Source organism: Boleophthalmus pectinirostris, unplaced genomic scaffold, assembly GCF_026225935.1.
Source record: "Boleophthalmus pectinirostris isolate CB_2022bp ecotype Guang Dong unplaced genomic scaffold, ASM2622593v1 HiC_scaffold_9, whole genome shotgun sequence".
Classification (NCBI taxonomy): Eukaryota; Metazoa; Chordata; class Actinopteri; order Gobiiformes; family Gobiidae; genus Boleophthalmus; species Boleophthalmus pectinirostris.
The window spans coordinates 13996559-14021124 of record NW_026571541.1 but is presented as its reverse complement, the minus strand read 5'-3'; the positions used below and the strand labels follow the sequence as shown (position 1 = coordinate 14021124).

Here is a 24566-nt window from a genome sequence, read left to right as displayed (position 1 = left end):
AAGTAACTATAAAACATTGCATCTGTAGAAAACATTGCATGCTCTATTGTCTTTTAAATAAACCAGAACCTGCCATCTTCAACACCGCAAATACTACAAATTGGAGGAAAAACAAATGATCTCGTCTACACTCCCCTGGTTGGTTACAGCTAAACAAAGCACAGAAAAAAAAAAAAAAAAAAAAAAAAAACATGTCTCTCCACACTTAAAATAAAGAAGTGTTGGAGGCTCCAGTGTGCACAGTCAGACAGAAGGGACTCTTGTTTGAGACACAATCAAAGCCTGGAGGCACTCAGGTAGTGCTTGTTCAAACTGGCACAGTACAGGTACACCTAACTAGCATAGCAAGCCCTGAGTTGTTACCAAAAGACGGAGCAGAGAAAACATCCTCTGTGAATGGAGAGGGTCTGATTCTGCAGAGACGCACACACTGCCACTTTAGGGAACAAAGACAATAGAGTCTTCAACGCGATTTCCCCCCCCGAACAATTCTCCTGACAGAGTGAGCTAAAAATATAAAGAAGCAAAAAGGGTTTCGGTGGCACAAATAAACGGTTGCAACTAGATCAGATCATCTCTCGCAGTCGGAAAAGTGAACTTATTAAAGCAGGGTTTGAGTAACTGGTGGTGGTCAGAGGGGCGGACGGAGGGACCAGTAGCGCAGTTTGGCAGTCTGGCTTCCATCCGTCTACCCCAGGGCAGCTGTGGCAAGAAAGGTAGCTTCCCATTCTGACTAAATACTACTCAGTATTGTAAAGCAGCTTGCATTATTCTGAAAAGAACTACCGTGGGTTTCAGAATGATGAAAATGTAAATACGTCAACATAGCAATTTAACAGTCCTCAAAATGTTGAACAGGAAGCTGGAAAACCCCATGTCCTGTCAATCATTATCTCTGTTTCTCCTTACAAAAGCTTGTATATAGTGGAGATGTCGTTGTATTACTATAGTTCTATATTTTATTTCGACTTATACATACTTTTAAATAATTATGCCTTATTTGATGCCAGCCTCTTGCTTGTCTTTTTGTTACTTATTTTAAATGTATTACTACCATTTATATTGTAGCGCTTTGTTATTATAATATATTGTGAGCTACTGTGTCCAAATAATTTCCCTTGTGGATCAATAAAGTTTGTCTAAGTCTAAATCTAAGCTGAAACTCATAAAGACAGTCATTATTAAGGCATTTGCAAAACTGCTTGGCTTGTTAGCTATTTCTTTATTTCCTTTCTCTAAAAGCTCTGACTACTGATATTTATCTCTTTAATACATTTAGTCACCATGATTTATCCGCGATATTCTGTGCCTATGCTAATTTCTCCATATAAAACACATTTAGGCCTTTCTGGCAGGTGTGATACAAGAAATGCAAGAATAGAAACTGATAGCGCTGCCAGTCTCGACACACACAGCAACAAAAGGGCTAATTTCTCACATAGGCAGAAGTGCTTTTGGAGGGCGATAAGCTGTTAGATCCAATACATTACACTCAATTAGAGCAGGTATTTAGGAGCTAAGATAAGTCTCCGAACAGAGATCTGGTGCAGATGTAAAGCCATGGAGTAGAAGAAGAGAAAGAAGTCATCCTCCTCCCACTGTAATGATAATGTCGGATCATCAGGCCAAATGAGAGCCTCCTCCCGGCCCACTGCTCCCCCCTGTACCCCTCATCTCTCTGGGCATGCACTCAAATTTCAGCTCGGGTTTTAATCGGACCTCCTAATGGAATTATTCAGACACAGGCCTTTATTACACACATGGATAGGAGAGCAGAGCCAGGTCACACACCCCAGCCCATCAGTAAGAGAAACGTTGTAGTCCTTATGCTTTTACTACCAATACAATGACTATGTGGTAATTCTGGCTATGCATTTTAGTAATATACTTTCAATTGTGGATACAGTCTGGCGGAATATTTCAGAGTGGTCCAGGTTGAATTGGTTTAATGGGAAATGTCATTGTCTCATCCCTTCTCCATATTTCCTGTTCTGTCTCTATCTAATAAAAGACAAAATGCCCCAAAAAGTCTAAAAACGCATTATTCTTTTTATGGCCCTCTATTGAATCCTCTTTATTACAGCTTATCAAAGGGAAAGATCCAAATTAATTTTATACTGTCTTGCTAATAACCAAGACTTGCTGCCAGCGAAGCACTATTTCATCTTTATAAGTCACCATGCAGCACTGGCGAGGCAAGAAGTACTGGGAGCTCTATTGTGGCTAACCTAAACCACAAGCAATATAATAAAATACAATATCAATCGATTGATCAAAAATTACTTGAGGATAAAAGCATTTTCTATTGACCTGCAGCTCAAAACCGCAAAATGGATTCTACCTGCTCCCTATCCATATACTAGCCAGGCTGGTGCCACCAAGTGCCCCCGCTCAATTTCATTTCTCTCCTGCGATTAGTTCAGGAATCAGAATATTGGTACCGGTCAATCAGCGAAGACCTGTGAAGCCATGACGTCAAACTCAGGTGTCTTTCTGGGTCCCTTTTGCAGTACAGCACAACAGTAAACAAAGTGGTCGAGATTAGAGCCCGACCGATATGGATTTTGCTGTGGCCGATATGAAACCAATATAATGAAAGTTGGAGCTGCCGATAGCCGATATAATCACCGATATATTTAGTGATGTAAAAATTCACTGTAAATGTTGAATTGTTTAAAAAACTTAGGTTTGGCTCTGGTGGATTTTAAATTGGGTTTATTTAGGCAACATTTATTGTTATTCTGCCTCTTTACATCATATTTACAGACAGTAGGTTGACTTAATGGCATTTTTGCATCACATTCTAGACACTAGTGATGGGTATTCCAGTTCTTTTTAGAGAACCGGCTCTTTTGGCTCGGCTCACTAAAAGCTGCTGGTTCTTTTGGCTCCCAAGTGGCTCTTCAGATTGTTTTGTTGCAAGCAGGACTGAATCAGGACTGAACCAGGTCTAAACCAGGACTGAAAAAGGACTAAACCGGGACTTATTTATTTTATGCTAAACTACAGTCAAATATGCTCGTTTTTTTTTATTTTTATTTTTTTTAATCCTACGTACACGCAAATTTCTCAAAGTTTCGTTTTTAGCCGCTGCCGCTGTCAAACCACGAATCACGCGGCGTGAAGAGAAAAAAAAGTGAGAGAAAGAGAAAACACGGCTCCCAATAAGGATCAGGCTCCCGTCGTTCCCTTCAAAGAGCCGGTTCTAAGAGTCATTTCGTTCGCGACGGACCCATAACTAGTAAAGAAAGTAGCGCTATTAGCCTTTAGCCGTAAATACGTGCGCGCCGCGGTAATTAATTATATGCGCAAATGTCATAATTCACACGTCTGTTCACAGCTCATTTACATATCAGTGCAGGTCCAGTAGCAAATATACGGCCAATATAGTCACTTTAGAACAGACCAATAGAAAACAGTCTGTTTATGTGCGGGAGCTACAGCAGCTAACCCATAACAAATGACAAAAAAACTAGCTTCAGAGTCGACATATTTCCAACACTCACCGCTCATACAGGCTCCTCCTCACATCACAAATCTGCACTAATAAATGTCCTTTTAATCCAGACTCAAACCGATTGTCCGTAAAAAGAATATAATCTCAGTGTTTGGATCTGTGTCTGCAGGTCTAAACAAACACATGTGAGTGACGCGACTCTGTGGTGTGTTCAGGGACAGTACAGACACACACAGACAAATGACTCCGTAGATAAATACTGATGTGGAGCCACATATTAGGACATTTATCTGTCTGTAAATTGGATTAAATGAACAGAATGTAGAGAGTCTAAGCTTTATAACGAGGTATAACATGCCCACGTGAAATATCGGCCCCTATCAGCAAGCATATCGATCGATAGCCGATATGCATAAAGTTGCCCATATCAGCCGATAATATCGGCCAACCGATATATCGGTCGGGCTCTAGTCGAGATGGATGTAGAAGAAGCCATACATTCTGTGTTGGCAACAATTCCAGAGATCGAGGATTTAATGGCAGAACAAAGAGAATATTTGGTGAATTTTATCAAGGGGAAAGACATTATTCTCCTTCTTCCTACGAGATTTGCCACATTACATACGTCACGTCCAAATAGCAGCGATTGGTTAAATAAAAAAAGTACCCGCCTACCATCGAGTGAACAAATCGTAATGCTGCGAGGTCAGTTTTCGGTTTCCACAAAGTGAAACCAGCTGATGAATCAGGCTATCCATTTACATCCCACTGAACGTCAATGCAACACAGGGCCACAATGCTGAACGATAATCAAATAGGCAAAATAGAAATTCAAATTCCATATTGAGGAAAAGGCCTGATATTTGTTACCAATTTTAACATGATAATTATTTAATTGGGAAAAGTAAAATATCCTATTTATGTTATTTCTCATTGATACATATTCAAATGAGGGTTTATCTTGTATACAAATGAATGTCTATTTACGGTACTAATTTGATAGTTAAAGGGCCGATCTATGTTATAATGTTGTTTCCTCATCACAAACATACCTCGCTGTGTTTTGTTTCATTCACACATTTTACACACAAGTCCTGCATATTTAGGTTCTTCTCTCAAACAGAAAACACTTTGTTCAACCTTGTGATGTCATGTGGTAATACAAGACGCTAAACTCCATACACCTCCAATAGAATTATTTGGATGATTTCAGCCCTAAAATGAATCTCTGCTAAACAAAAACTAAAAGGTAGCCGTTAACTAAAACTACCACTTCATGGCATCACAAGGTTGAACAGAGCATTTTGATTTTACAGTTTAGTAGACAGTCTAATAATGCAGGATCAACACGTGTGAATGAAATAAAACACAACTCCAGATATAAAACAAGACCTTTAACTGTTTACTAAAGTTTTATTTTTTACATCTTAATCAGTAAGTCAACGTTAATATATCAAAATATTTCAAAATGAATAATTCTTAACTAATACACCGCAAACACAAAGAGTAGATGATGTTAAAAGTAAAAGCGTGCTAAAGTGGATTTAAGGATTGAGCTCTGTCTTTGTGATGGAGCTGTTCTGCTTTCAGGTGGTCTTGACCTCTCTAGTAAAAACATTAGCTTAAGCTGCTAAAAGCTCTGATGTGAGGCTGTAAAAGGTGACAGAGTTTACCTTCAAAGCTGATCTCCATCACCCTCATTTTAATAAAAGGATCAGGTGGCACTGCCCTTTGTAAAGTCATATTCAAAGAATGTCGGTTCTAATGAATGGGAAACTGGCAACTGTCTACAAACTGCAGACATGAAAGCTGTAATAAACACACAGGTATTTTTGTGGGGTTTCGGTGTGGCAGCCACTCAACATAAACAAGCTTTCTGGGGGTTTTAAAGGGTGACGTATAATTAGGTGTTTAATTAGTGAGAGCCAATGAACAGAAGCATTGAGACTCTTTGTAAGTTAGTTTGGGGAACAGAGGTATGCAACAATATCAAAATATCAATATATCGTGATACACTATTGTAATCATGGGCTGCTGTATCGATATTGAGTATTTTTTTTATATTTTTTGTGCCCACTATGATTTAGTTTCTTATTTAGTGGAAGAAATGCAATACACTTGGCAGATTCACTGTTTTGATGAAGAAAATAGATGCATTTCATATTAAACCTTGCACAGCTGGTAGTTGAATAAATAAATATTGTTGCATTGTTGCTATTTGGTTCTTAAAAAACAGCATTACATCACAGAGTATCACGTATATTATCATGATAAATAATATTGTATCGTGAGTCATGTATCGTGTATTGTATTGAATCGTGAGGGACCCTGTTATTCCCAGCCCTGATGGAAAAAAACTGAAACCGCTGGTTCAAAACATGATAATTTCTCATCAGTGCTACAGGGCAATAAGCATTTTATTTGGGAACAGATAGAGATGTGTTGGCGGCCATGTTATCCTCTTCTGTTTGAGCTTATCCCTCTGCAAGGTCACAACAGCACCTTACACTCAAGAGTCGGCCTTGTGATCGCTACAGAACAAAATGCTGTGAGACTCAGAAAATAGTTGTTTTTAGTTGCAGGGCTGCAGTTCAATTTTTGAAAAAGACAACACATGAGGAAATTGACTGGTTTTCATCAAGGCATTCTGATAAGGTGCAATGAAAAGCCAGGAGAGGAAGGTAGTAGAAAAGGTTTTGAAGGCAATCATCTGGACAATGTTGTCTTTAAATCCAAGAGAAAATGATAAAAAAAAAAAAAAAAAAAAAAAAAAAACTGAATAGGCACACTTTTTATGACTGGAGAAGTGATTATCTGTCTTGAAATCTTGAAAAGTACAATATTATCAAAACTTACTATAATAACTATTATTATAAAGATAACAAACTGAAAAACGAATACATCTGAACCTTATATTGTACATGCACTAATCAAAATTCTTTTGAAACTTTGGCTGTCCAAAAAAATCAGCATCCAAATACCATTGAATGTCATAAACTAGATGAATGATTGAGTATAAGTTGATAGCAAAAAAAAAAAAGGGGGACACATCTGGACCTTTCCTGTAAAGATTAGTCTAGATAAATATAAAAACTATAAGGCCACATAAAAATATTAAGTATTATACATTGAGAACATTCTACATGGTAAATAACATTCTATTGTTTTCTACTTTACAATGTTATTTTTGTTATTATTGTGTGTGAACTGATATTGAGTAACAAGCCTTTGCGTACTGAGCCTTTTCCTTCTTATCAAAATCAACACTGAAATTCTAATATTTGAAACATTAATTCACAGATTTCATTTTGAAACTTTGAACTAATCCTTTTCTTTGATTAATTACTTCAAAACATGTTGAGTGACACCCAGCTTATAGAGCCAGTGTGTACACCATAAGTATATTAGCATACAAAAGTTACGGTTTGCTTTAATCATGTTATGGAATATTAATAAACGGCATTGAATTATTGCCAGTGTGTTTGACAGTGTGTGGGAGAGAGGAGGCGTTGAACCCGGGGCACACTACTGCTACCGGCAACACCTGCCAAGGCACAGATAAAGAAGACCTCAAAGCAACTCACAACAGCCTCCTCTCAGTGTTCCAGCTACAAAGCCACTGTCTATTAACTGGAAATACGCAGATATGGAGCTAACCTTGAGTTTCTCCAATCTCCACGTAACCATTGAGATTAATAGTCACCAAAATGTACCTTGACTTGGCTATAATTCAATCCAAAGGGCATGACAGATTTATACAGGTAATGAAAAACATGAAATACTGTGGGTCTTTTAAATGCTGCCACCAGCGGTTGCATTAATCATACCATTTTGAACACGGAACGCCTGATTTGATCTGGTGTGTATGATTTATCACAGCCAAAGCATTTTAAAAATCTGCTTCCTTTTGCAAGTCGTTTATTAAAATAGAAGATATGAAACGGAAATTAATCACAAACAACTTAAGGTAATGCATTAACTTTTAATTCTAGGCTTGCGAAAACAATTTACTATTTTGGTATTTTGATAATAAATTTGGATGTTTACCTGAACAAATCACAGAATGTTCACCACCAGCTTAGAAATAAAAGATTTAAATATTTGTACTACATGAATAGTAACTGTTTATAATAATATTTAAAGGGACCATATTATGCAAGTTTCTGATCTACATTATGTTTTTTCCTCATCACAACAACTGGAGTTGTGTTGTGTTGTTTCATTCACACATGTTTAACACAAATCCTGCATATTTAGGTTGAGTTCTTCTCTCAAACAGAAAACACACTGTTCCACCTTGTGATGTCACTTGGTAATACAAGAAGTGCCCCACTGTGTTTTTAAACTCCAGCTGCCTTACAATTTCACTACAATAATTTGGATGAATTCTCTACTGAATTAAAGGTAAAAAGTAGTTGATAGTGGAACAGAGCATTTTGCACAGCACAACTCTGGGTATGTTTTTGAGGAAATAACAATTATAACATGGCTTACAGCTCACAAGAGTCAATTTTGTGTAACAGAGTAAAGTAGAGATCGACCAATACGAGTTTTTTTTTTTGGCTGATAAACTCTGCTGACATTTTTATGCCAGTATATAGGGCCAATATAGATTATTTTTCACAAATTCTGTAATTTAAACTTAATTCAAACTCACCCACAGCCCCCCTTTCTTTACCCTAAACCTATAAAAGAGCTGTGAAGTCGCATTTTGTGCAGTTATCTCTTCACACTAAAGTATTCAAATAAAGCTTACGCGTACTCTGTAGGCAGGAAGTTGGCCAAAACAACAAATTGGCCTGTGCTGGGGATTTAAGGCAGATAGCCGATAAGCTAAAAAGAGCAAATATCAGCCCGATACACTGGTCTATCTCTAAATGTAGGACCTTTGAAAACCTACACAAGACAAAACTAATGTCTTGTACGTTTAGTTCTTTAATTGACTAATGAGTCTATGATGCCGGCCAAAATGTATTTTATTCATCTCCTGATTTAAGATAATAACAGACTGGTATGAAAAACAGCAGACAGGAGAGGGCGTGGAGTAAGATGGAATTTTGGGAATGAATTGTAAAATGATTTAGCCTTTGACACAATGTTTCTTGTCTTGTCTGTGCATATTCATGGTACGTTCATGGAGAGTTTAGCATCCAAGAAATCCTTTAGTTGATAACAGCTAAATAATACTGAATTAATTCCTGCACCACTTGAATGACATATTGAATCACTGCCATTTGTGCTTCCTTAAACCTCTTCTATTTGAAATCTGTTTCCTTTCTCGAGCCCGCACCACTGAGTCATCCGTTCAAAAAACTAGACGTGAGGAGAAACAAATAATAAACAACATCACTCAGAAAACCCTGACATCTTGTTGCATAAATGGCGTCTTGTCAGAGCCAGATTGCAGGCTTTGGAACACAACATACAGCTCAAATCTGAAGAGCGGTTTGTCTTTCTACTACAGAGGGAGACAGCCAACAGGAAAAGGGGATCAAAAAGGAGTGTTTGAAGCCGGAGAGGGCCCTACGTGAGCACCAGCAACTGTTTCACAAGCACATCCTGCAGGTAAGAGTTGTGGGTGTGCTCCGATCATGTCCGTACATGAAAGGAAAACAGATACTAGCATTCCTGAGTCTTAGCGCAATAGATCGGACAAGATGTTATGACAGGTTAGGAACATAGGAGGGGATTTGAGAAAGAGTGGAAAGCAGGGAGTGGTGTTAATTTGACTAAATGAGGAGCTGACAAGACAATATGAAAGCAAATTAAAAGGTTGGGTCTAGTACACGCACGGGTGGCGGAGGGAATAAAAGGGAGATGAAGAGGGCGCTTTTAGGGAGGTGGGGACTGACACGAGCAAATAAAGAGTAGAGTAATGAGTGAGAGCGTACAGGGACAATTGGTGGAGACAGGCTCATTCAGTGATACCAAAGATCTTCATTTAGCACCCTGTCTGAAGCTAACACAGTCACAGTCGTGCAGGTTGGGAAATGGAGGAGACATTTTGATATGATTTCCTTCTATTCAAGAGTTAATAAGCCAACAAGCACTAAAAGTCATTTAAGAAGCATGAGCCAGCTAACATTATAACCAGTAAAATATTAGATGTTTTAAGTGCTATTACAACAAACTGGTGTAGAGTATGTTCTGGGATAATTTTATCAAAACCAGAGATAACGGTAAATTGACCCATATTACTCTCTTTTCTCTCTTTCCGATCTATGTTATTATAATGTTGTTCAATTATGAAAAACATACCTGGAGTTGTGTTTTGTTTCATTCACACATGTTTAAGTACCACTTTATTATTAGTCTGTCTATATCTCCAAAGCTCAAATTGCTCCGTTCCACCTTGTAATATCTTGTAGTGGTCATGTATATGTATATGTGTCAAAATAAAAGCTACCTGTTACATTTTATTCAGTAGAAATGGGCAATTCCAGGGCAGAAATAATCCAAATTATTCCAGTGAAAGTGTGTGAAGTGTGTTTCCTGTTTGAGAGAAGGACTTGGCCTAAACATCCAGGATTTGTGTGTTAAACTTGTGTGAACGAAACAAAACTCCAGGTATGTTTTTGATGAGGAAACAACATTATAATAACATAGATTGGGAAGAGAGAAAAGAGAGTAATATGGGTCCTTAAAGGTCCATTTTAAAACTCCCTTGGCTATAGTCATGGACATGGACATACCTCAAAGCCTTTGAAGCCTAAAAAGTCAAGTACCGTATTTTTCGGACTATAAGTCGCACTTTTTTTCATGGTTTCATGGTGGTCCTGCGACTTATACTCCGGAGCAACTTATATATTAAAATTTTCACACTGACAGAGGCGAGAGGGTGCTCTAGGCTTGTGTGTCAGTATCTCTTACTCCTGTTATTTCTGTATCACTGTCACTTCGCTCTACTACGCATGTCTCCTGCAGAAAGAGCTGCTGTCCTGTCTGTCATGTCAGTCGATCACAATATTATTTCTGTACCACTGAAAATTTAAGTGACTTCAGTAACAACCGAACCCATCCTGTCGGGATTCAGAAAGGCAGAAATAATTATAACTGAAACTGATGCTGAGTCTGACAATAGCTATGCAGAAGAGGAAGCGGAGCTCTGTTTACCTCCAGAAGTTGCAGAATTGCTCAGAAGTGACGCCAAGGATGAAGAATTCAATGGAGTTAGTGATCTGGAGCAAGATCGAAAGTTTGTTCTGTTGTTTATGCTATAGTTATCTGAATAACTTGCTATGTTACGTGAACAGCCTGTTGTTCTCTATTCTGTTGTTGTTATTAGAAATTTCCTTTCAAGATGAAATGTCAGTTCCTGGTCTCTGATTTTATATACATTTATGTTAAAATATAAATATAATAATTTCCCCCCAAAAGTGTGACTTAATAGTCCAGTGCAACTTATGTCTATTTACTCACTTTTTGGCTGGTGCGACTTATACTCTGGAGCGACTTATAGTCCGAAAAATACGGCATGATGCTAAAAAGTAAGAGAGTTGCCACAGTTAAGTCAAAGTGGGCTTATAAACATGGACCAGCTTCAGATATGTTTTGGATGAGGTTACACATTGAATAAAACCAATAAGCCTTTTAACTTTTCCTTACACACATATGTAATGGTTGAGGTGTGTTCAAGTCAGCAATCCATACAGTTTGTTCAGATTCTCACATTTACCCGTATTTCGTACTTCAAACATAACAGGTTTTATTAGCTTCTCCGGCAGAGGTCAAATTTTATTGCCTGATCATTGTATTTGCGCCATTTCCTGGATGTCATATAATTTGTCCCAGATTCTATTACTTTTGGCTGGATATTTTAAGCTATTCTGCAGTCTGACGCTAAATCATATTCCCTTCACTATAAATGGATAAGATGTGCTTGTGGGAATTACACTGGCAGAAAGTCACCGCTGACATCACTGCTGGGGTAATGTAGTGACCCATATACTGCTGTGGGCTATCAACAAAGATGGTTCGGCATATGGACATGTGGTACAACACCAGCTATGGTTTGAATGTGAGTGCAAGGGAGGACAGAGGTGACAGCAATATTATCGGTCAAGCCTCAGATAGTACTACATATGGCAGTAGTTCTATGGGTATATTTAAACTATGATCAAAAATAGCTGTAAATTGAATTTTACTTTCAATTTACTTATATATATATTTTAACAATTTACACATAAAAAAACAAAAAACAAAAAAAACAGAAAAAAAACAGGCCACATTAGATATTTTTATAGTCAGGATTAAGCCTCTCACAATAATGACCATATCAATTTATCATTCAATATATAAAAACTGGAACAGTATATTTAGGGCTCAGTGTTTTTCATTTTCTTTGCAATAGGGAGAGATTTGTGTTATTTGTGATGTAACATGATCAGATCTGTACAGAGTAGAATAAGTCACTTCTAATTATAGGTTCATTCTATTATTTATTTGTTGCAGCTCAGGCATTATAATGATTTTAATTATGATAACAGTTTATTTAAAATGGGTTACAGAGACATAACTGCTTTATTTTAATCTTAATCTTAAACTGGTTTCATTATGATCGTTTATCACAATAGTTCTGTGTAGCAATATATCGTGCTTCAAAATTTCTTACAGTGGCAGGCCTAGTCAGAATTATCTGTATTTTTTCTACAGATTTTAAAGAAATACACAAACATATCATGCCTAACTAATGATATATTGTGGTTCGCCATAATTGTACAATCTACCCACCGCAGTTAACTGGTAATACGTCTTCAGAAATCTCTGTGGTACTCAATAGTCACATACCCCCACACTGTAAATAGTTATTGGGTCAGCAGATCTGCAGCTATAGCAAATCTCTCATGTTACTGCGCGTTAAGCCCTGATGGGACATGTTTGTTTACCACATGACCCCAACCAGCCCCGGCCCCTCCCTCTCTTCGTTTTTGTCATGGGCTTGTTATTATTTTGAAGCTCCATGGGTAATGAATGAATCACCCCCACCAATGCAGAGCCAGCAACAACAGCAGCATAAGCAGTAGCATCTATGGAGCCAGTGGTCAGACCTTGGGACAGACTCTGACCTACTTCATCAGCAACGACGTGACCGATTCAGCGACAACAAAGGGGGCGGGGCCTAAACCGGGGTCCTCTCCCACCAACGACCAATCCCCCAGCTCCATCTGTCTGCACACGTCCCACCCTCCCTCTTTCTCCTCCTCCTTCTCGTCTACTTGCATATTCTCGGGAGAGGCCAGAACAGCAAGCCATGCAGAAACAAATGTTAAGATAAATCACTGTATGAGCTGCTCTCACATGCACTCCCCCGGTGACATTTCCATTTCACTCCTGCAGCCAGTGCATCCTTCTTTCTCTTGCTCCCAAAAAACATCCCAGCAGCTTTCCTTCCACCATTATATATAAAGTGATCTGCATGTTACCATCTCTGTGTCCTTCGGTACTGGCTAGTATACAGTCAGATCAGCCTATGGAGCTCATTTATTCAGATTTGTGTTAGGGTTCAGTAGAAATAAAAATAAATACATACATACATACATACAAAATAAATCAAGTCAACCATGGATAATTCATATAAAATGTATTCTGTATCAAAAAAAAGTAGGCTATGTTGCTCATGGTGACTCCTCTAGCCAATGTATCTTTCTTCTTCCGAAAAATAAATAAATAAGAGAACCCCCATCCACCATTTTATGCAAAGTGATCCGCATGCAACCATGTCTGCCCCCTTGGCACAGAGCAGACAGCAGTGGCTTTATGGGCCTGCCCTGTGGCGCGCAGGCAAAGGGGGAGCACTTCATGCTAACTTCTCATTTGGATAATGAGCTGTGATCTTGGCAGGATCTTAGTGCTGCTTAGTCCCTCTCGAATTTTCTACCAATCATTGTAACCGGGCTCACGGAGTTTAGAGAGAAAACACTGAAGACATAGCTGCACCGCTCAACCTGGGTGACAGCATGTATACCAGTGTAATGGTGTACGCCATATACACGTGTGGCCTTTACGTCTATGAATAATGTATGTGTTATAGCAGAGGGATTGAGAGCGACGCAGCAATGACAAGCACAGACAAATAAATTTCACATTGCTAGAGGAGCCTTCACAGCACTGACATCATCACGTTACTTGTCTCCGTCAGAAAAGAAAAATATACAGATGGCGGTATACAGATGTCAGTAACACGGGCTGATGGTTGTTTTATTCAGCGGGGCCATCACTAAAGGTCTGTGAAGCTCTTTCTTATACTCTGAGTGACGATGTGCTGTCTAGGCCTGGGCCAGTCGCATCGACTGGCAATGACAGTGTTTTTCAAAATGATGATGGTATATTGTGGGGTTTCTTGTGTCGGCAGAGTGAGGCTTTTTGCCATTTTCAAACAAAAATTCTATACTTTGTTTCAGGGCGTTCAGTGGTAACACATTTATTCAAATTTGATTGCCTGTGGCCATACGTCGTAAAAAACATGAATGCATTATAGTTGATGTTAAACTGGAAATGTCACAGCAAATAGGGAAATCAGTTCACACAATCCGAAGATTAACATGGTTGATTTGAATATTTGGGTTAGATTGTTCCTTGTGAATGAATGTGAGAGTCAGATATAATCTTTTGGCTAATGTAGTAATATATCTGGCATCATAAACATGTCATCGCTGTGACCAGCCTGCCACAACCCTGGGTGTACCCTGCCTAAGGCACAATGTCATTGGCATAAACTGTTGTCACCTAACCCTAACCCAACTCATGACAAGAACAAAACTGAATGAAACAAAAACAAGATATCTTTTGATTTTGTCTTGGTACTTTTAACGCATTTCTATTCTCATTTAAAAGGTCTATATTACACTACTTTTTGATCTATTTTATAATGTTTCTTCATCAAAACATACCTGGAGTTGTGTTTCATTCACACATGCTTAACATACAAAAAATACTGCACTTTGTGATGTCATGTGGTAATATAGGAAGTATTCCACTGTGTTTTTAAACTCCACACACCTTCACTAGAATCATTTGGATGATTTCAGCCCTGGAACTGCCAATCTCCACTGAACTAAAGGTAAAAGGTATCTGTTAACTTGAAAACTACCACTTCATGACATCCCAAGGTTGAGCATACAGAGCATTTTGAGCTTTTGAGATGTAGACAAACTAATAGTGCAGGATTACTCAAACATGTGTGCTTGAAACAAAACACAACTCCAGATATGTTTTTAAGAAAGTACGAACATTATAGCATGACTAAGAGCTCACAAGTCAAGATTGCATACTATAATTACTTTAAAATTGTTAATAGTGGTAATACAATCACAGAAAAGAGGCAAACAGGTGTAGGCCTCTTTCAGCTGCAGTCCACACTCCACCGGCACCACTGCAAACTGCTGACAATAGCAGGTGTGTCCACTAGGGGTTCTGCCACTAAATCTCAAGCCCCATCAAATCCTCTCATTACTTTGTGTGGAGCTGTAAAACAACACAGGTGAGCCAGGGACAGTACTATGACGATACAAAGTGTTGTGATAGTTATTAATGATTTTGTCCTCTACATTGGAGAATACATCCATCTTGGTATGACCACTGCTTCTGTCTCTGCTGCTGAATTTTATTGTTGTTTTAAAGCAGACTGTACACAGTGGTCATTATTTAATTTAAGAGGTCATTACAAGACTTGCTGTTAGAATAAGAATAAGATTTCCATAAACATAAATCACAAACTAGAACATTGCTTCAGGGATGTGGTGCAACATAAATCAATTAATAATTAGAGTAAATGATAAAATTGTTATGTAGCATTATGAAGTATGGGTTAGGCCTCTCATGATATGAAATTTTGAAGTGAGATACATTGGTGAAGATAATACAGACGATACACGATAATATTGAAAAGAATTAATGATACTGACGCAGTAACGCTAGAGAAGGTTTACACTGGAAAAACTATTCTAAAAACATGAGCTGCAATAAATGAATAGTAGAATGAAGCGCTTTATTAATTTATATCGATATGAGTCATAAAAGTTATTTATGGGCCCCTCTACATCTCAAATCTTATGGTAGAAAAGAAAAATACCAAAAAGTTTCTTACTTGAATAAGAAAAAGCATCCACAATAAATACTGACCTCCAAAATGTATTGTTCCATCTATAATATATTGAATGATAAGTTGATTATTATGACAAGGCCTATTATGGGTGTATATTTATATAATCAACAAACTACGCAACTATGAGTTTTAATCTGCCAAGAAATTCCCACAGTAAACATTTAGAATGATTATCCTACCAGACAACCACAAACTGAGACACTCTGAGCTATTTTTTGTAGTCACCTTGCTTTGATTTCTATTTGACTAGACTGTTTTATTAATTTATTTGGCATTTTCTAACATCCACAATTGGCTCTGGCAAGCACGAAGAAATGTCAACACAGGTCGTCCCTGCTTACCAAACAGTTTTTATTGCTGTAATCACTCCATCGAGCTCTCCTTAAGTGTTAAAGCTAGCGCCCAGGATCAAAACAACAGCTCTCATAATCCTAACCTTGCCAAAACCTAATACGATTTATATTATCAAGTCTGGAATTATGCGCACAGTTAGTCTACCAAAGATTACAGTTGTGCTGCTGTGTGAGTCAAGGTTAAAAACTCCAATGCCTGTTTATCCGATTATTCAAAAGAGTAAACAAAAGGAATTTCCGCAAGAGAATCCTCCCCATTACATTTCATGTCTGTGGTGATAATGCTATAATTATAAGGTTATCTCAACACAAAAGGTCATTCACCAAGTCTTTTAATGCTGTGGGAAGAAGAGTGAGGTGGTGACATTGATTTGCTTACAAGAGTGATGGGAAAATACTGATTATCAAAATGAAAGGGCCCTTCAGTTCTCTGGAGTGAGGGAGGCTCTTGAGGGCTGACCACATCATTTAGGGCTCTTCCTGTGGTTTTCTGTGTTTCAATATTTCCATAAACTTCAATAGTCTTCCTTTTAGATAACCACCACAGGCTAAAGTGTCAAATGAAAGAAAGTTTTTAGTGCATCTTCCTAATTAGCTGATTAATAAGATCTGACAACTTGTCGACGTGCTCTCAGGAGATTTCTGAAGTGAATGTGAATGAGAAGAACCTATTATATGTGGCTCATGTCTGTCACTATAGATTTAACCAGCTCCTCCTCTGGTTGTGAGAGCATTGATTAAAACAGGAGAGGTTCATTAGATTGTGACAGTATAGCTGAGAACACATGTCCTCAGAGGAGCCAGAGCCCATGTGAGCAGCCCACAGTCTGTGCCGTCTCAGCGGCGAGCACATCCACAAACTAATTGAAACAAGGTGCTCCATGGCCCCTCTGTCTGCTGAGTTGACACTTTTGCAGCTTCTACAAATGTGTCCATTAAAGTACAGTGACATTTCTCTCTCTCGTTCTATAAGAAGTCTATAAGGTTAATGCTACGATACAATTTTGCATGGTTTCTAAGGCAAATATAGAAGCCAAAGTGCATGTAGATTCTTTATTCACATATTTCACTGCATTAGGCCCTGCAAAGACAGGTAACATGGTCACCATGACCACCACTGGCCTTGCTTCATTATGACATTATGAGCAGGTTCAGGAGCATTTGCACTATTTTACAAACTGGACACATGTTTAACTGGCGCTGCTCACCTGGGCTGTGCTTTAGCCCGAGCAGCACTGTTCAGAGCACAAATGAGCACTCTTAGCTCTGTGAGCTGTTGAACAAATGTAGTGGTGCAGCTGCTGCTTCCTGCCCCTCTGCGGAGAACACTTATCAGGAGCAGGGAGGCCACTGCTGCAGCCTTGAGCCTCTGCCAGCAGTGGGCTCTCTCACCTGACACTTGTGCAGCCGGCCTGATTCAGGCTGGGGATGCACAAAGAGGCTCTTTGAAGTTAATGAAGCATCAGCAATCTCCATCTCCAGCAAAGGGCATTATACACAGCCAGGGTCAGCGCAACGGATGGCCTCAAAGAATGTACAGAAATCTCCTGTCCACCATCAAGTTCACTTCAACCACAATCATATTATGTTTGTGTCAAACAAACTGATACGAAAACCACAGCCATATCCACTTCCATGTACTGCATATATTCTATAGATCAGCACATTGCACAAGCTACTGTAACAGCCATTATGTGATCCATAGCCAAATTTATTGCTTGCCTTTTCATGCTTAGCATCTCATGGTCTATAGGAACAATAGCACTATGGTTTGTTAATTTAAGTACTCACTCAAGTGGCAGATATAGTTACTTATGGATTTTTGTAACACCTCTCTGGTCAGGTACCACAGTTTCCTAACAGAACGTGAACACACAACAGTTTGACTTCCTTGCTTTGTAAGTCCTCTAATATTTCTCTCAACACATACTTAACCCTACTCGAGTCAGGACCCACTACCTTTCACAAGTGTTAATAATGACATCATATCTCACAAAGGCTCTTTGTCCTATAGAGTTACAAGGCAGAAAGAGGAAAAAACAAAAAGCTGGAAGCTTGGGCTATGCATGATAGTGTAAAGGCACAGCTGTTTGGTTCACACAGCAGAGCGTTCTCAGAGACACAACATGAGTCAACATGCAAAAGCAAAGCAAGTTAGAACACCCCCGCTTCCCAGAAACCAGAAGCACCAGAAAGAAAGACCAAGCAAAACTGACAGTGTCCCAACTCCACACAGCTGCTCACTGTACTCTGATCTCCACAAAATCCAGTAAATATGTGAGATCTGCTGTACAGGGCCATGGAAATTTAAATATGGTGTTTCTTTGACTAGAGACCCAGATTGACCACAGCATGTGTGTGTGCCAGCTATTCTGTGGAAGACGAGGGAACTTGATCAGTTTTGTTCAGCATTTTGTTCTCCCAAGAAGTTAGAGGAAGGGCAAAGCAAAAGGCTGTTTCGAAATAAGAGTGTGATGCAAGCAAACGATAATCAACACAGTGCCCTTGCGTCAAAGCCACATTTTCATTCATGTTATTATGAGGAGCTCATCATAAACATGTTCTGTACTCTTACACTTCTAGATGCTTTACCCTGTAGCGCTGGCAGGTCTACAGAGCCCGAATACAGAATCCAAACCCAGAAACCAACCATACTTTCTAATACAAAGCTTTTTATCAATGCAATCCCGTACAATTATTTTTCTTTTTATTACTCATAGTAATTACTCATTACTCAGAGTTAGATTTGCAGTTTAAGTCCAATATCAGATTGGCAGAGGGCTACTGTATTGTTATCAGTTATTAGTTCGATTCAGCTGGAGAATAGAGCAAAATAAGCACATCAGTTTACCTGTGATGTTGACATCCACAGTGCCGGTGCGAGTCCCGATGCCATTGGTGGCGTCGCATACATATGTTCCTGCGAGGTCATAGGTCACGGGCCCCTTGAAGAACAGTGTGTTGTTTTTGATTTCCACGTTGCTGGGAATGGATCCATTTAAACTGTAAAGAAGAGGAGAGGAAATAGATAAGGCAACCATAACAAAGCCAGAGTCAAAGGTGTATTTCTTTTTTTCAGACCATTTTAAGATGGATTGTTTTGGTGTAACACAATGCTATATCCCTGATTAGTTCCAGTGTGTTTGATGTTAAAGGTGCACTGATGTCTCTTGTCTCCATGGAGATAATTGGGTATCAGAAAAAGATACAAAGTGCACATTAAATTAGCATATAAGGACTTGCGTGCTTTAAAAAATGCTGAATGCTAAAATATTTAGGGCAAAATACAGTTTATTTTTTACGGTACTCGAGGGGGCCAATAGTTAATTAATGCATGACTGTTGAAGAGGAGAGGCATTGCTTCAGACGCCATAAAAAACGATAGTCAAGGGGAAAAATCTCAGTCTCAGGAGCCAAACAAACCTGTGCATATGTGTGTGTGTGTGGGGGAGTGACAAGATAAATACCTGAAATATCTGACAGCACTATATTTCAGCCACCATCCATCAAGTCCAAACAAAATTACGAGGACAGGGAATCCCAGCAGGTCCTAACAGGTAAGGACATAACCAAAGCCCAAGCTCCCTTTTCAGAATATGAAACAGTTCTGGAGCGAGCAAAGGGTGGAGTTGCTACTGCCGCTACCTACCCACAATGCACATGACTGAACTCAGAACTCTGGGGAGATGTCAAAAAAGGCAGCTGATCAAGCGCGGATGTAGCGAGGAGAAGAGTAGCGTGTTTCTCAGCCTGAGGTGTTTGTCTTCATGGTTGGACTATCTCCTGCTGTATTCAAACTGCCTTCTGCCCTTTGATCCGGTCAGCAAACTCAGAGGTCACGGATCAAGTGCACACAAAACCTCCGTTCTATTATCTGGACACCTTTTATGGTGCCTGCGGGCTAAGGGAGGCGTCAAATTTCACGTCAATTAGTGGTTTCCTCTGGCTTTTTCACCCCTTCAGTGAGATTCAATGCCGATTTTGGTGTGTCTACAATTGGTTGGAATGTTGATCAATTATAAAGATAGGAGAAATGACTTACTAATCAATTTTGTTACATAAGTCAAAGATACCGGAGCAAAAAAGTAAGTATCACAAGAATTTTTTGTCATGTGATTCTTTTACTTTACTCTACTTAAGTAAACATATTTAAGTACCTATTAAAAATGTACTTAAAGAGTAAAAAGTATTTTATGCATATTATGAGATCTTATAAAGCTTCAACTATATTGAGTTTGATAAAGATTTGTGCTGAATTTTGCTCAGTAGAAACTGAATCAATCATTTTACCTAGCTGTATTTATTTGTATATTTTAGTTTGCTCAAACTACAAACATGTGAAAAATAAACCCCTCAGGTTTTTCAGCAGGTCTCAGACAATAATGAAAAATACATTTACTTTTAGGTCCTGTTCAAAAATGTAGCAGAGTAGAAATTATAGATACTTGCTCTCAAATGTCGTGAAGTAAAAGTAAAAGTACCCACTGTAAAATATACAGAAGTGAAGTACAGACACCTAACTGATACTTAGTAGTACAGTGCTTTGCTAATTTTATTTTTATGCTCCACCAATTCTAATTAATATATATGATTTAAATAGAATAATAAAAAGTAATGTATTATTATTATATTTTTTTGTTTATGTTCAAGGGATCATTTGTTCAAGATGGTATTTTTACATAATAACACAATAACACTTAGATAATAATTATAGGCAATACTTTATTTAGAGGTTAAGTGCTTGACCCTGAAAGCCATTATCAGACATATTTGTGTGAACCTCTCTTCCCTCTCTTTTTGTCTTAGCATAGCAATTTGTGAAAACGAATAACAATTTGGTTGATGAGAGAAAATTGCACGCTAAATTGTACAATAACAAAGCTATTAAGATTAAACACAGCTTTGTTATGACATTGCGTTACAAAGCTAAACTTTAATGACAGTGTTCAAAATAGGCTCTTATTTAACACAAGTATAGTATAGATCTCATAGGAGGGCAAATTTTAAAAACGTAACGCTGAAGAATTTGTTACGTTTTTTCATAGTACTGTTGTTCTAAAATAGCATATACTAGTGATAGTTCAAAGATAAGAGTTAGAGCCCGCAGTTTCAGTGTTTATTGTTTATAGCAGTGGAGCTGAAAACAAGCCTCACTGTTGTAAGTCACACTTCAGTAATCCGTTCCCTGGCCTATATCAAACGCTGCGCTCCGTAAAGCCCAATTGATTCCTACAGAAATGAAAGGCTGGCAGAGCGTTTTCACACCCTTCATATGGCGCCTGTGATGTCCCCATTTGTACAGAGACACAAAAAAACAGCACACTCTGATGAGGAAATGCTAATATCTATTCATGGACATGCAAATACTGTATATAGATGACGTTGTTCAGGGACTAGCCGTGATGATGCGATGAAACAATTTCGCAAACAAATTGCAAAGTCAAAATGTCAGTGCGAGAGAAGAATGCGAGCCAGTGTAACAAAGGCACAGACACTAACTGATTAGAAATAAATGATTAACCTCCCTGACCTTTCTAAGGGGCACATTGTACTTTTCACTTGATGATTTAACAAGAAAAATAATCTAATTTTCATATCAGCACCAAAAAAAAGTCACAGATAAGACATCATCATTAACCGATGCATTTCTAAATAACAACTGATACTGATGCCAGCAAAGTGACCTCTGTTAATTAAAAGTGCATCTTCATTTAGCCTACTCTAGTCTCCAATAGTATTTTGATGTCAGAGTAGAAATATCTGTAAAAATCTCAAATTAACAGAGCAAAATTGTTTTAAAATGAACATTGCAAGGCAATATATGCAGACTGTAAATTGAATCTTATTGACAGCTCCTCCTTTGGGCCCTGTTAAGAGCGTGCATTAAAATTGATCTTTAGTTCTAATTGTCCTGTTCACATCTGGGACACGCCTCAGAGCTTTGACCCCAGATCTAAGTCAATCTAACCTACATTAGCAAAAACATAGACCCCTTTCAGTATTTGGAAATATAAAAGTGATTCCAAGCACATTAAGATGATAACATTAATACATAAATTATTTACTATAAAATAAAGTAAAACATCAAGACTAAAAAGAAACCATTAGCAAGAAAACATTCAGCTATTGTTTTAACTTTTTTTCTGGATGAGGTAAGTCTATAAAACTCTAGATAAACATTGGACACTGACAAGCATTTCTTTTTGTCATTTAACACTGTATCGTAGTGCAACACACAAAAATAGGTCCACAGCTAATCAGTATGCACACGTTGTGAAATATCTAGTGGTTTTGAATTCCCTACAATGTGATTTGTAGGTCCCTGAACAAACATTACAGTTCAAATGAGTGTGTTTTCTCTGTGTTTGAACTGGGGCAGTGCACTCTCCCTATAGACCTATCTGTAGTATTTGTCTAACCATTGTCCTTTTAGTTTTTGGCTCGCGTTCCGAGTGTGTGTGTGTGTGTGTGTGCATGTGTGTGTGCGTGTGTGTGTGAGTTCTGGCGTGACGTAATGTGGCTGGCCCGGTCTGGATGGCTCCGTCACAGCCTTGTGCTGACCTCCACAGTGCAGCCCAGGGGAACCTTCACAACACATTTGGCTTCTCATTTTCAGTGCAGCAATGGCCGTCCCCTCCGATCTGTCAGCGCGGCGCTCTAGTCTTTCTATATCACATCTCCCGTAGCGCCCCTCCTCCCCTTTTCTTATCGCTAATCTGCCTAAATCTACAAAAGTGCACACAAATATTTACTATCTTTTCCCTTTTGGTTCCTTGTAAATCAATACTTTTTGTCCTGGAAGCTATAAAAAAGAAAAAGGAATCTAATGCCTCATTAAAACTCAACATTGGTCTGTAGAATGGATACAACCAGGGCACAATGGTCTATTAATCTGGCTCAGTTCGCTGACCACTGACAATTTTTCCAATCTGTGCTTGGCAATCATGGGCTATATTCAGTACTTTACTGTCTTTAACTTTGTGGCTTAGCTTATACCAATGACACGAACCCTTATAATAATCTTATGCCTTGTCTCTAATGTGGTATTGAGGTGAAGATCAAAAAGTTCTAATATTTGTTATGTAGAGCACAAGAATGTAAGGGACATCATCCTGCTATCATACTGCTCCTGTCACTAAAACCCTAAACCTGTTTCAGTCTTGAGATCTTTAAGTTAAGTGGTGCTCTTAGGCCTGTTATGATAACAAATTTTGAAGCACGATATATTGCTACAGAGAAATACTGCGATGAGCGATAATACTGAAACTCCTTTAAGCCACTGATACAATAACAGTAATGAAAGATAATCCCAGGAAATCATTTTTAAATAGACAGTACCATTAAAAGCTATAAGTTGCAACAAATAAATAGCAGAATGAACCAATAATGACGCCATAGAAGTCAGTTATTCAACCTTCAACAGCTCAAATCTTATAATTACATCATGTGTATAATTATTATACACACAATATAATTATAAGATCAAGAAATATTGAGTCCCAAAAATATCGTCCCAGATTTCACATACTGGACAATATGTCGATATAGTAATGATCATGACATAAAATCCCTTTATCCCTCAAAGTTAAAGAACCTACAAAAACAAAACTGACCTTTCCAGTATTTCTCATATAATGCCATATTTATTAAAGTAGTCTTAGTTAACAGCATTTCTTAAAAAAAAAAAAAAAATCACAGTCAATATCACCAAATGCCACTTGAAGCCCTCTTTATATAATGCCCTTGCTTGCTAGTACTCTTTGCAATACCTCATTCGTGCATGGCCAGTTTGTTTTCCTGTTAAACAAAAACACCAACCAAACATATCTGAGGTTATTTAGTGATTGCTTGGTCATTGAAAACACATTTGTATATCCTACTGAGTAACACAATGATGTCAGGGCACAGGTATGCTGCTCCAACCTTCACAAATACGCTACTCCACTCCTCTGATATGTCAGGGACAAAACCGCTGTCTTCACTGCCCTCCGGAAAACACAGCCTCGCTAACAATGACGCTTTTATAGCCAACTATACCTGCATACCTGAACTCAGACTTCAAAGCAACAGCCTAAAGCAAAGGATTTCTGTTTGCATTTATCACACAGTATCTGGCGAGATAGTGGTGTGTGCTGTTGCTGCAAGGGGACTATTGTGCCAAACCCCTGGACCTTAGCTTATCTCCATTATGTGTTTTATACACAAACAAATGGTAGTAAATGGAGACAGACTCTAGAGTGGGCAAAAAACAAGATCTTGGATACAGAATACAAACTGTGTGGCACAAAATAAGACTTGGGTTTACCTTGACTGCACATAAAAATCTCCCCATGTGCTCTAATGTGAGTGAGGCACTGAAAGCCTAAGGGTTTGTGGGACTTAATGCGACTTACAGCTTCCACTGGTAAATGGTGACAGGAGGGTTGGCGTCGGCTCTGCAGGTCAGCTGTACGTTCTGGCGGTTCAGGTACCAGTTTCCATCAAAGCCCTCGATCTTCACCTCAGGCTCATCTGCCAACAAGACAGGCTCAAGTCAGACAAGCAAACTAGTGCATTTACTATACAGGGTGGTACTAAGACAATCAAGATTCAAGGATTTATTGTTATTGTCACAATAGCAATGACATTTAGAGAGTTAAACAGTAGTGTGGCT

General features: G+C 38.5%; 1 protein-coding gene across 1 annotated transcript in view; it reads right to left on the bottom strand.

Moving 5' to 3' along the window:
* The window catches only part of nectin1b (nectin cell adhesion molecule 1b), a 97063-nt gene that overhangs the window by 3907 nt on the left and 68590 nt on the right, over nucleotides 1-24566 (bottom strand). The window contains exons 4-5 of the mRNA XM_020928568.2: nucleotides 24307-24424; nucleotides 18765-18916 (exon numbers count right to left, since the gene is read on the bottom strand). Of these exons, the coding sequence (XP_020784227.1) occupies nucleotides 18765-18916; nucleotides 24307-24424 (270 nt within the window). The remainder of the gene's footprint in view (nucleotides 1-18764; nucleotides 18917-24306; nucleotides 24425-24566) is intronic.